This window comes from Bubalus bubalis, chromosome 2 (assembly GCF_019923935.1).
Source record: "Bubalus bubalis isolate 160015118507 breed Murrah chromosome 2, NDDB_SH_1, whole genome shotgun sequence".
Lineage (NCBI taxonomy): Eukaryota > Metazoa > Chordata > Mammalia > Artiodactyla > Bovidae > Bubalus > Bubalus bubalis.
Window position 1 is genome coordinate 184,693,798 of NC_059158.1, and position 13,342 is coordinate 184,707,139.

A 13,342-nucleotide genomic window follows, 5' to 3' on the forward strand; every position below is an offset into this window, starting at 1 on the left:
TCCACACAGTCAAAGGCTTTAGCATAGTCAATAAAGCAGTAATAGTTGTTTTTCTGGAACTCTTTTGCTTTTTCGATGATCCAGCAGAAGCTGGCAGTTTGATCTCTGGTTCCTCTGCCTTTTCTCAATCCAGCTTGAACATCTGCAAGCTCACAGTTCACATACTATCGAAGCCTGGCTTGGAGAATTTCAAGGATTACTTTACTAGTGTGTGAGATGAGTGCAATTGTGCAGTAGTTTGAGCATTCTTTGGCATTGCCTTTCTTTGGGATTGGAATGAAAACAGGCCTTTTCCAGTACTATAGACACTGCTGAGTTTTCCAAATTGGCTGGCATATTGAGTGCAGCACTTTCACAGCATCATCTTTTAGGATTTGAAACAGCTGAACTGGAATTCCATCACCTCCACTAGCTTTGTTCATAGTGATGCTTCCTAAGGCCCACTTGACTTTGCATTCCAGGATGTCTGGCTCTGGGTGAGTGATCATACCATTGTGACTATCTGGGTCATGAAGATCTTTTTTGTATAGTTCTTCTGTGTATTCTTGCCACGTCTTCTTAATATCTTCTGATTCAGAAGGCTCTGGATGACAAGCAACAAGATGCCCATCTAACAGAGGCTCAGAGAGTGAGGAAGTCTGAGTCTCCTGTAACAGAGTCTGGGAGAGGGCAGTGCCAGAGCTGGGGCACCTTCTCAGCTGTGTTGCCAAGGATCCAGTCCTTTCCCAACCTTCTACTCTGCCACATTGGCAATGTGATTCCAAGGCACACTTAGAGCTCCAAGAGTTACGGCTTCACCTTATGGAAGAGGCTCTCCCTTCATGCATGGCTCTTTTTGGAGATTCATCCTTCCCGGAAGCCCCCAGCAGACTTTCCCTTGTGGCTCGTTGGTCAGGGCAAGGTCACGTGCTTCCCCTACACTGATCATTACAAAGGAAAAAGGGATGACCATGACTGGCTTACACCCATTAAGAAGCATTCCCTCACTCCAGGAAACAGGGGCTTTGCACCTGAACACATCTGCTAGGGAGGAGAAAAAGACAGGGCTAACAGCACGGCTTTTCACAGAATCCCAGTTCATGGCTCGTGTCCCCATCAGACTGGGTATGGGCTTCTAAGGGTAGGAATTCTGTCTCCCCATCAGTCAGAAATATCTGGACATTGGTGCTTGTCCCAGACTAGAAATTCTGGGAGAACACGGGCTGTGTTATTCCCTCAGATTTCCCATGAGAAACCCGAGAATATTAACCAAGCATCCAGTGTTTGGCCTTCCTGGGTGGTGCTAGTGGTAAAGAACCCACTTGCCCATGCAGGAGAAATGAGACAGTTTCCATCCCTGGGTTGGGGAGACCCCCTGGAGAAGGGAATGGCTATGCACTCCAGTACTCTTGCCTGGAAATTCCATGGACAGAGGAGCCTGGTGGGCTATAGTCCATATGGTTGCAAAGAGACAAAATTGAAGCGACTTGGCACACACATGTATTCCATGTGTATTTTCTTGTGATTTCAGAGGATCAGGACTACTGTAAGCATCAAGTGTGTGAGTGTGATCAAATAGCTATCCTTTGTTCTGCAAGAAACAAGAAGACCTCTAATAAAAAGCTCCAAGACTACAGCAACCGTCAGCGCAAAGGGAGTACACCCAAGTGCTTGAGAAGCCCCTGAGCCTGGACACCTTGCCTCCTAAAGCCGAGTTTCCACTTAGCACCCTACTCCCTAGCCTAGCCACGTTCCCTGGCAAATGAGGGAAACCCCCTCTCCCATCCTAGACACAAGTCAGGAGGTCTTCTTGCCCCAAACAGAGCCTCTGTCCAGAAGGAGACGCTCAAGTCTGGGTGTGGATGTCCAGCCCCTTCCCCCCGCTTCCTTGGGGAGCAGGCAATTTTTCCACCGCTCCACTCCTCGTCAAGTCCAATGTCATGTTCTGCTGCGGCAGCTACACTCCTGGCTGACTCTTCAGATTCAAGCAATTCATTTGGCAAATTGTGCACATGTGTGTGGTGTGTGTGTGTGAGAGAGAGTGTGTGTGCCCACACGTGTGTGTGTGGTGTGTGTATGTGTGTGCGCACGTGTGTGTGTGAGTGTGTGTTTGCCTGTGTGTGTGTGTGTGTGTGTGTGTGTGTGTTGCTCCCTGGCTCTTCTAGTGCAAGAACAAACTAGTACAAGGGAATCAAGTGTAAAGGGTTAAAAACACCAGCCTTAGAGTGAGAAGGGCTGAGTCAGATCCCACCACCGCTTCCATACGCCTAGCGCCCTTATCTAAGTAGATAGCACTTCGGTACCAGCGCACAGGCTTGTTAAAGATGGAAAAGGGACACCGGGTGTGAAGCGCTGGGCCTGGCGTGTCCACATCTGTGCTTCTCACTGCGAGTAAAGCCCAGCCTTCCAGCCTCCTTCCCTGGGCAAGAGCAGCTCCTGCTGGCCAGCTGGGGGCAAACAGCAGGCCCGCTCCTGATCTGGGGGAGGCACAGGCCCGTCTTCTGTAAGGCATGGTCTCCCACGTTGCCAGCCTGCTGAAGGTGGGTCAGTGTATTGGGAATTCAGACCACCACCTGGACTCTCAGGGCATTTGTCCCCTCACCCAGGGCTGGCTTCCTGGGCTTGTGACCCCGGCAGACCCAGTGGGCCCTGCGCTTGGTTCACGGCTCTGTCCAGCCATACCAATGTTGTTCATGACGTGGAATCCTGCATTTTATTCCACACTGGGACCCACAAAGTAGGTAGCTGGTCCTACCCTCACCTGGATGCTACTTCTGCTTTTTTCCTTCTAGCTTCCTCTGAGATATTCCCACGTGGACCAGAATTCTTTAATAATCGTCACCAGAGCCGCTGGCTGTGTACAGTGGGGAAGGGCTCTAGGAAACCGAGCCGCGTCTTTTCATTGGCTGAGTCTTTTCTGAGAGTCTGTCTTTCCTTCTTTCTGGGGCTCTTTTGTCCTTACAGGATGTGAGCGCTCCCCCTTCTGGTCGCCTAACTGTATTTCAATGAGGCTTCTGTTCACTCGTTTCTTACATAACTTTCTTGTAAATGTATTCCCCAATTAGAAGGTTTGTTGTGTGTGTGTGTGTGTTTTTAAAGAAGAGTAGTGAATATTTTTTTCCTCACAAAGGGAAGATTAGGGAACAGAATACAGAAAAAGTTCAGCCATAATCCTGATATTGGAAACATCCGCTGACTCTTGATTCTTCAGATTATTAAAAATTGAAGAACCCTTTTCTGAGCGGTGACTGTCACACGTGAGCACATCCATCCTCTGTAAAGGAGCAGCCATCTTCCCCCGTGACGCCCTCGCCACACCTCTCCATCCCTGCTGCCCCTTGCCCTCTTGCTTCACCTAATATTCCACAGTTGACTCTATTTTTTTTCATCTTTTATTTCCTATGGGGTACAGCCGACTAACAAACCATATTGTGGCAGTTTCAGGTGAGCAGCGAAAGGTCTCAGCCATACATACACACACACCCGGTCTCCCCCAGCTCCCTTCCCGTCCAGCCTCATAACTTTAAGCTGAGTTCCATGTGCTATACAGCAGGTCCTCGTTGGTTATCCGTCTTAAATACAGCAGTGTGTACGTGTCCATCCCAGACCCCCAACTATCCCTTCCCCCATCCTTCCTCCCAGCGACCATGAGCACATTCTCCAAGTCACAGGTGATTCTTGAATGACAGGATTTGAATTGTGCAGGTCTATGTATACTAGGATTTTTTGAATGAACAGACTCTACAGTAATACACAATCTGTGCTTCGTTGAACCCATATATATAGGGAATCATGGGTACCAAGAGCCCACTGTAAAGCTATGCACAGATCTCTGACTGTGCAGAAGCTCAGTGACCCTAACCCCTGTGTCTTTCAGGATCAACTGTATCTCATTCACCTATTACGGCTTTTGTTTCATTGTCTGCCTCTCGACACTAAAAAGTAAGCCTCATGAGAGTATTTTTGTTTTTTCACTAATGTACTCCCAATGTTTAAATTAGCTCTTGGATGAGGGTGGCTGAACAAGATGCTAAACCATGGACTTTGAATTCTCAGGAGAAAACCCTGAAAAGATGGGGAAAAGGAGAGGCATGTGTGACGTCACCAGAGTCCTTGAATGCGGGGACCTGGACATGATACCAGGGGCCACCAGGATGTACAGGGTGGGGCAGTCTGCCTTCCATAGAAGCAACAGTGTTGTGAAGCTGAGGCGCTTATCAAAAGGCCAAGGTCTGGCCCATCACCTCTGAACTTCATTTATGCCTGAAACAAATGGCCGTGAGAGCAAATACCTGTTGATGGGGAAAAAAATGTAGAAACTAAACGTTGAGAATTATACTTTATTTGGAGCTTAACTGAGGACTTCAGCCCAGATACAGTCTCTCAGTAGCTCTGAGGACTGTCCTCAGGGGTAAGGGAGGAGCCAGGATATATAGGAGGTTTTTCAAAAATAAATAAATAAACAACAGCAAAGAAAACTTGGTAGTCAATCTTCAAAAAGATTCTCCCAACTAAAGAAATACCAGACATCACAAGTTAACGAATTTAGTACTTTTCTGTATATGGGAAGAGGCGAGAGTCTGGGTTTCAGGAAGTCGCCCCTGTGATGTGCACCTTGCTATGGGGGCCAGTATCCTGCTCCCTCCTGAGTCCCCCCAGGAAGCCCTGTCAGTGGCGGCTGCTGCCTTGATGGGTACACTCCCTATTTAACTGAGATGGCAGGGGCATTCCTTGCCCAACATCCCAGGTTTCACAGACCTACAGAGATCCCCAGAGGCTTTATCATTTGCTAGGGTAGTGGTCCACGTACCACAAACTGGTGTCAGTTTAAAGAACCTGCCTGCCCGTGTGGGAGACATAAGACACATGGGTTCAGTTCCCAGCTCAGGAAGATCCTCTGGAGGAGGGAATGGCAACCCGCTCCAGTATTCTTGCCTGGAGAATCCCAAGGACAGAGGAGCCTGGCGGGCTGCAGTCCATGGGCTCCCAAAGAGTTGGACACGACTGAAGTGAGAGCATACACACCTCCCACTGAGTAGCATAAACAATAGAAATATCTGCTCTCTCAGTTCTGGAGCCCAGAAGTCTAAGATCAAGGAGCCAGTGAGGTTGGCTCCTTTTGACGTCTATGGGGGAGGCTCTGTTCCTTCCTCTCCCCAGGCTCTGGTGGTGACCTGGCCATCTTCAGGATTGCTTGGCATGTAGAAGCATCCCCACCTCCTCTTAGCCTTCACCTTCATGCGGAATTCTCCCAGTGAAGATGTGTGTCTGTATCCAAACTTCCCCTTCTTCTAAGTCATCTGCATTAGGCCCACCCTAATAGTGTTAGACTCTTTGTGATCCCATGGACTGTGGCCCACCAGGCTCCTCTTTCCATGGGATTCTCCAGGCAAGAATACTGGAGTGGGTTGCCATTCCCTGACCTTATCCTAACTCATCACCTCCACAAAGACCCTCTTTCCAAATACAGTCACATCCTGAGGTCTTACTGGACGTCAGGACTTCAATGTAGGAATTTGGTGGGAACACGAGTCAACCCTTAATACAGGTTGAGCTCTTCAAGGAAACTGTATCTTCAAGATGAATGCTGCCTGGGACGGCTGTGAGTCTGTATAGCTAGGCTGCTATGCTATGCTAAGTCGCTTCAGTCATGTCCGACTCTGTGCGACCCCATAGACGGCAGCCCACCAGGCTCCGTTGTCCCTGGGATTCTCCAGGCAAGAATACTGGAGTGGGTTGCCATTTCCTTCTCCAGTGCATGAAAAGAGAAAAGTGAAGTCCCTCAGTCGTGTCCGACTCTGTGCGACCCCATAGACGGCAGCCCACCAGCCTCCGATGTCCCTGGGATTCTCCAGGCAAGAATACTGGAGTGGGTTGCCATTTCCTTCTCCAGTGCATGAAAAGAGAAAAGTGAAGTCCCTCGGTCGTATCCGACTCTTAGCGACTTCATGGACTGCAGCCTACCAGGCTCCTCCGTCCATGGGATTTTCCAGGCAAGAGTACTGGAGTGGGGTGCCATTGCCTTCTCCAATAGCTAGGTTACTGTAGTGTAAAGCCTTGAACCCAAAGGGGACCTTCTGGTCTTCACCCCACTATATCCTCTGCCTGCCTTATGTCTATGGAAAAATCTTAGCCAGAGAAATAAGTTTAATCAGAGAAGTGAGCACATGAAGAACCAAAGGAGAACAGTCAAAGGAGACCAAATAATAATAATGTAGTCAGTAAGCACGCCAAGGACTTTCAGTTCCTCCTCAAGGCTGTAGATGAGATTCTGAGTCATCTCCTGTGCCCCAAGGTACAGGTACTGAAATCCCCACCAGGTGGAAGAAGTTAGCTACATGACGATCAGACTCTAGCTGTGATATCAGCTGCCACAATTCTGAGAACTGCCCTCATGGAAATGGAAACCAACCAAGCCTGGACTAAAGATTTCTTGCACCTAAAAGAATCGAGATGACACTGGTTAGATCACCGATGACCAGTTTCAAGATGAGCGTCAGAGCTGACTGTACTGATTCTGCGTGTAGCCCCTTCCCTCTGCCTAATGGGCTTCACTGGTGGATCAGTCCGTAAAGAAACGAGCCTACAATGCAGCAGACCCAGGTTCAGTCTCTGGGTCGGGCAGACCCTCTGGAGAAAGAAGTGGCAGCCCGCTTCAGTATTCTTGCCTGGGAAATCCCTTGGGACAGAGGAGCCGGGCAGGCTACAATCGTTGGGGTCACAAGAGTCAGACACGACTTAGTGACTAGACCACCAGCACTGGGTTCCCTTGTCTAAGGATGTCCTGCCACCTGACTGTCCAGTGGGGACAGCGGGCGTTTGGACAGGCCCTCTGCACCACCCACCACCAGGATGTCAGCACCCAAAATAAAGCAAGCTTTCCTTTCTCCCAACTGGCCTCTTTGTCCGCTTCTGAGCGGTGAGCAGCCTAACAGTCATTTGGGGGGTTTGTTTGGGTTTTTGTAAAGTAAATTCCTGATAACCCTCAATTAGTGCCTGACAAGCTTTGATAAGTGCCTGATGTCCTCTGATTGCCCGGCATCCACTTCAGTGATGGTATCTAGAATAAACACCTTGTCAGCCACATGTCTATAGCGACCTTGCCAGGGCCATATGCCTCCCCTCACTAAGGCGCCTTTGTATTGGAGATTTGGGGTAATTCGGTTCTTTTGGGCCACCTGCTGTTCCTCTTCCCATGCTTTACACTGACACTCACGTGGCTTAGATTCACCAGTAAAGGGTGAGCACACAAAACCCTAGGCCCCGCCTTCGACCCCAATAAAAGCGGAACCCCAGACCCGAGATCTCCAGCTTTCTGTCTGCCCCTGACCTGCTGTGGGGTCCCAGGTGCGCCGTGTACCTTCCACGTCCTGTAAGTAACAGACCTTTATTCTTTCAAAATTTTCTGCTGATTACTGCTGAAGGGCGTCTTGCAGTAGTAACAACCCTACTGTCTGGTCCGGCCTCCACACTGGTTACTGAGGGGTTAAGATCGCCATGCAAGAGTTGTGCTGGTCACTGATCGCAACGATCAGGGGCTTAACACAGCCAACTTCTATTTCTCGCCCAGGCAAAGACCACTGAGGGTGTGCAGAACTCTCTCCCACAGGCGTCCTCCCATGACTGAGGGACCCCAGCTGCCTCCGTCTCTGGTTCCACCAGGAGGGGAGGAGAAAGACTGAGGCGACACATGTGGTTTCCACCTCATTGCAGCCTGGCAGTGGGCATCAGCATGCCCCACATGTGTTCTGGCCAGATTCAGTCTCCTGGGTCTAACCTGGACGGGGACCCAGACAATGTGGGGGGAGCAGGCTGAATGGGGATGGGAACCATAGCTTTGGCACACTGGCACTGGGGGAGGTGTATTGGAGTGTTAACTGAAGGTTATGGGAGCCAAATTCTTAGCAGTGTTAGAGGGCAGGAAAATGGCATCTGTTTTCGAAATGAACGCTAGAATCACTGTGTCCCTGAGGCTGAGGAAGAGACAGCAGTCAGCCCAGTCTCCAAACAGGAAGCTCTGGGGATGAGGCGGCAGCAGTTTGGGGGGAAATGCCAGGACAGCCTCTGGCTTCTTCCCGACGGGGGTGGGGAGGAGAGGAGAAGAAAGAGGAGCAAGAAGAGAAGCTAGAAACGCTGCCCTGAATCCACAAAAGGGACCATCTGCCCCCTGCGGTCCTCTTCCTGCTGGACAAGTTCTCACCACCTCCTGAGGGGCTTCCATGATTCCTGAGACTTTGCTGAGGCTTAGAATGTACTTCCTGTGAATGGCAGGTTTATGGAATGAACGAATACCAGTAAATGCCCTGTTTCTTATTCCCAAATAGCATATTAAAAAAAAAACAAAAAAAACTTGTTCAACAGCAGATGGCCATTGCCCTCTCCTGGAAGTGGGTTCAGGAAGGTCACACCCAGACTCTATTATGGGAATTTATTCACTTAGGAGTGAAACCCATTGGAAAGAGGACAAAGTATTTTAAAATTTTGGCATCGGCTAATGGCACATAGCTTTCTTCTCTCCTCAGCTCTGTCCTGCCAGTTCATAAGAAGAAAAAAGACGATTGCCTAGGGGCTGAGGCATGCCAAACTCTTAGTCCAGTAACTGGCGGTATCCCCACCCCATCCCCTATCCCACCAAACCCCAAACTCCCAGAGGGCTCAGCTGTTTAACTACAGTTCAGAATAGACAAGGCAGTCACTGTGAGAAGTCAACCTGAGATCCTCTGAGAAGTCGATAGCCAGAAACGAATACTCAGGCCCTGATGATTGCCCGCCTCGATGAGTGGCTGTGTCCTGTGTGTGTGTACATGTGTGTGTGCACATGCAGGCACCCATGAGCACAAGCCTGCACGTGCCTGGTTTGGTATGACAAGAGGGGATCTGTGCACAGGTGTGTCATGCGGGAACGTGATTATATTGTGTGAAATGATGTCCGCACCAGTAGATGAACACAGAGTGTGTGTGGGTACACGTGCATATGTGCACGAGTAGGTGTGTGTTCTGTGTACAAGTGTAAGGGTGAAAGAGATGGTGCTGCTTTAGTTCTGGAGAAAAACACTGCGGATTGGACCCCATGAGCAGAATTCCCAAGCCTTGACTCCAGTGTGGGGGTGAGTAAGCTACGTATCCTGGGGGACACGCAGCTATGACCTCTGGATCTCCCAGTTAGGTGGGATGGCCTGGTCACAGCCTCCCAGGGACTCTCAGGAGGGTGAGGAGCACGGAGGTCTCAGCAGTGTACCATGGGGGGAGAGGTGGTCTCGCCCAGTGAGTCATGTAACAAAGCTGGGAAGCACCCCCTGCACACGTCCTGCGTGCCCGATGAAGGCAGTCATGCTGGACCCCACCTGGGATGGAAGAGCGTGTCTGTGATCTCCTTTAAAGACTCTCTTCATCAAGATCGTTGAATGTGAGCAGGACAGCAGGGGCCGGGGCAGAGGCTGGACCGCCTGTTAGAGGATCTAGGCTGGTCTGTCTGTATCTCTCCCCACAGAACCCTCAGCATGAAGACCCTCCTGCTGCTGGCAGTGATCATGGCCATCGGTAAGAGTTGAACCTGACCTCTGGCCATGAGGGGCACAGCCCCAGGAGGGAGGCACCCTCCTCCCCCAGCTTCCCTTCCCACCGCATCTGGCCCTCTCTCAGAAGTGGGGGCAAGGGGTGGCAGGGAGAGGCAAAGGGAGGAGCTCATAGGGTCCCAGGCCCCATCACCAGCTGCTGTCCTTCCAGGCCTGCTGCAGGTCCATGGAGGTTTGCTGAATTTCCGGAAAATGATCAAGTTCACGACAGGAAAGGAATCTGTAACCAGTTATAGCGGCTATGGCTGCTACTGTGGAATGCGTGGCAGAGGAACCCCCAAGGATGCAACAGATTGGTGAGGCCACCCCAGCCCTCCCTCTGCCCACTTGTGGCCCCAGGGGGCCCAGGAGCTGGAAAGCTCCTGTTATCCCATTTGCACAGAACCCCAGGAAGTCCAGGCTGAAAAAGCAGCCAGACTGTTGGACATTCTGCTCTAGACTGTACCAATGTCCGGGGGTCTCTGCCCAGAGCACAGGCCTGAGACCACAGGACACTGGGCTCCCTGGAGCCTGCGGAGGCAGCCCCAAGAGCATAGTCTTGTCACAGGTGTTGCAGGGCACATGACTGTTGCTACAGAAGCCTGCAGAGTCGCGGGTGTCGCACCAAGTTCCTGAAATACAACGTTACTTACCAAGAGGACCAAATCATCTGTGGTAAGAAACAGGCTGACAACGCTCAGCCTCCTTGGCTCATTTTCTCCTCTGGGCACTCTGCTGAGGCCAAAGGTAGATACACAGGGACAGCGTCCCGGCCTCAAGAATCTCACAGTGGATGGGGAAGTAAAGAAAGCCAACACACAACACGGCAGACTCCGCCAGGAAGTAAGAAAGCCGGCGGGGCTCTGAATGCAGCCTGTGGTTCAAGGAAGTTCCCTGAAAATGGGGAATCCTAAATTGAGTCTTCAAGGAGGAGAGGAGTCAGGGGAAAGGAGAGCTGCGAGCATCCCAACTAGAGGACACAGCAGAGTCCAACGGGCCAGAAGGAACTGCAGCCATTCTGGGCGGCAGAAGGGAAATGTGAGGATGAGACAGAGTGAAGAGCGATGATGCTGGAGAGACAGGAAGGGGCTAGGTCAAGTTCCCAAGGCCATGTTGTACTTAGATTTTTGTCCTAAAGCAGTTCAGTTCAGTCAGTTCAGTCATTCAGTCGTGTCTAACTCTTTGCGACCTCATGAACCGCAGCACGCCAGGCCTCCGTGTCCATCACCAACTCCTGGAGTCCACCCAAACCCATGTCCATTGAGTCGGTGATGCCATTCAACCATCTCACCCTCTGTCGTCCCCTTCTCCTCCTGCCATCAATCTTTTGCAGCATCAGGGTCTTTTCAAATGAGTCAGTGTTTCATATCAGGTGGCCAAACTATTGGAGTTTCAACATCAGTTTCAACATTCGTCCTTCCAATGAATATTCAGGACTGATCGCCTTTAGGACGGACTGGTTGAATCTCCTTGCAGTCCAACGGACTCTCAAGAGTCTTCTCCAACCCCACAGTTCAAAAGCATCAATTCTTCAGTGCTCAGGTTTCTTTATGGTTCAACACTCACATCCATACATGACCACTGGAAAAACCATAGCTTTGTCTAGACGGACCTTTGTTGACAAAGTAATGTCTCTGCTTTTCAATATGCTGTCTAGGTTGGTCATAATTTTTGACAGTCCTTAAGGAAATGAGTTAAAACCCAGAATTGCCTTTCAGAGGCTCTTGCCAAGTGCGGATGGAGATACATAGAAGGGGGAGCCAGGAAAAGGCCATTGCCATCGTGCAGAAAAGAGACGGGAGAACTTGACCTATAGCAATGGTGGTCAGAATGGAAGAGGTGGAAAGTCCTGTCAAAACAGCTATGAGATAGAATCAGTGGAGCTTGGTGGTTGACTGGGCAGGGTTACTGGGAGTTGTTGATTGGCTGTAGTACTGCATTGGTGGTATAACTGAGGAGGGCCTGGTAGGAGAGGGCAGGAGCAGTTCCACGGGGAGCATGTTGAGTTTGGAAGCTTCCAGAACATCCAGGGAGATGGGCAGCAGACTGCTTGTGAAAAAACTCGCAGCTCAAGGGACGGTCTGGACACAGATGAAGGAGGCAGCTGCAGAGAGAGGAGAGTTAGAGGTACCCACCCATTTAATGTTTAAGGCCGAGAAAGGAGACAGAGGAGGAACAGTCAGAGAAGGAAGGGAGGAGACAAGAAGGCTGAGGAGTGGGCCAGGAGGAGAGGATTAACAGCAGCTGGTTTAACAGAGGGGTCCTCCAGGATGCGGGCTGACCGGGCTTCTTGGGTTTAGAGGCGGAAACACCACTGAGGACCTCAGTGAGAGTTCTTCACATAGATCTGTGAGGGCAAAGCCAGATTGGTGTGGGTTGGAAGGTGGGTGGGAAGTGAAGAGAGGTCGTGAGTGTAGACAAAGTTCTGGAGCAAGTTTGGCTGTGGAGGGGAGGAGATAGATGGGTGGTGGCTGGAAGGAATTGCCTAGTGTCACAGACCTACTGACTCATGAGGGAGATTTTGAAAAACCACAGACTATTCCTCAACAGCTTGAGGTCTCTAGGATCAGAAATCATGTCTTCCCATCATGACCTTCCACAGGGCTCTGTGGCTTTAGCAGGCTCTGGGTGACAAGCAACAAGATGCCCACCTAACAGAGGCTCAGAGAGTGAGCAAGTCTGACTCTCCTGTAACAGAGTCTGGGAGAGGGCAGTGCCAGGGTGGGGGCAGCTTCTCAGCTGTGTTGCCAGGGATCCGGTCCTTTCCCAACCTTCTGCTCCACAACTGTGGCAGTTTGATTCCAAGACACACTTAGAGCTCCAAGAGTTATGGCTTCACTCTACAGAAGAGGCTTTCCTTTTGCACATCTTTCTTTTTAAGAGAGGAAATTCATCCTTCCTGGAAGTGTCCAGCAGACTTTCCCTTGTGGCTCATTGGTCAGGGCAAGAGCACATGCTCCCCGGACACTCATCACTACAGAGGAAACAGGGATGACCATGACTGGCTTTCACCCATCAAGACCCATTCCCAGACCCCAGGGGCCAGGGGCTATGCACCTGAACACATCTGCTGGGGAGAAGAAAGAGACAGTGTCTAACAGCAAGGCTTTTCACAGCATCCCAGTGCATGACTTCTGGTGTCCCCACGAGACGGGGTGTGGGCTTCCTGAGGGCAGGAGTTCTGTCTCCCCATCAGTCAGAAATACCTGGACATCAGTGCTTGTTCCAGACTAGAAACCCTGGGAGAACAGGAGCTGTCTTTCCCCCAAGAATTCCCATAAAAATCCATGGACTATTAACGAACATCCATTCTGTTTATTTATTGTGATTTCAGAGGATTCGGATGATTGCAAGAGTCAAGTGTGTCAATGTGATAAGATAGCTGCCAATTGCTTCGCAACAAACCTGAAGACCTACAATAAGAAGCTCCGCTTCTACAACAAGTTTCAGTGCCGAGGGGCTGCCCCCACGTGCTGAGGGCCCCTCGTCCTGGGAGCCTTACCACCAGATGCTCTTTCCTTCCCTAGCACCCGACTCCCTACCCTAGCCATGTTCCCTGGCACAGGAAGGAAGACCCCTCTCCCATCCTAGAGTCCAGCCAGGAGTCCTCCTCTCCCCAGACAGAAAGCTTCCATCCAGAATGAGAAGCTCAAGGTCTGGGTGTATATACCGGCCCCTTTCCTCTGCTTCTTTGGACAGCAGGATTTTCCCTCATTTTCCACTCTTCTTCAAGTCCAAAGTCGTGTTTAACTGCAGCAGCTACACCCCTGGCTGGCTCTTCTGAATAAAGCAATTCACTTGGCAAACTA

The 13,342-nt window shown here is 50.6% G+C and overlaps 1 protein-coding gene across 1 annotated transcript; it reads left to right on the top strand.

Annotated features, from left to right (window-relative positions):
- The first annotated feature begins 7,241 nt into the window (after positions 1-7,241).
- Positions 7,242-13,342, top strand: LOC102402530 (phospholipase A2, membrane associated). The gene is made up of 5 exons (XM_025278825.3): positions 7,242-7,351; positions 9,470-9,519; positions 9,706-9,850; positions 10,102-10,208; positions 12,868-13,342. The coding sequence occupies exons 2-5, from the start codon at positions 9,480-9,482 to the stop codon at positions 13,008-13,010; spliced, it is 435 nt and encodes a 144-aa protein (XP_025134610.3). The 5' UTR covers positions 7,242-7,351; positions 9,470-9,479; the 3' UTR covers positions 13,011-13,342.

Excerpts from the sequence above, each read along its gene's own strand:
- LOC102402530 (XM_025278825.3), top strand. The coding sequence starts at position 9,480 with ATGAAGACCCTCCTGCTGCTGGCAGTGATCATGGCCATCG. Across the intron at positions 9,520-9,705 it reads GGCAGTGATCATGGCCATCG|GCCTGCTGCAGGTCCATGGA; the intron begins GTAAGAGTTGAA and ends CTGTCCTTCCAG. Across the intron at positions 10,209-12,867 it reads AGAGGACCAAATCATCTGTG|AGGATTCGGATGATTGCAAG; the intron begins GTAAGAAACAGG and ends TTGTGATTTCAG.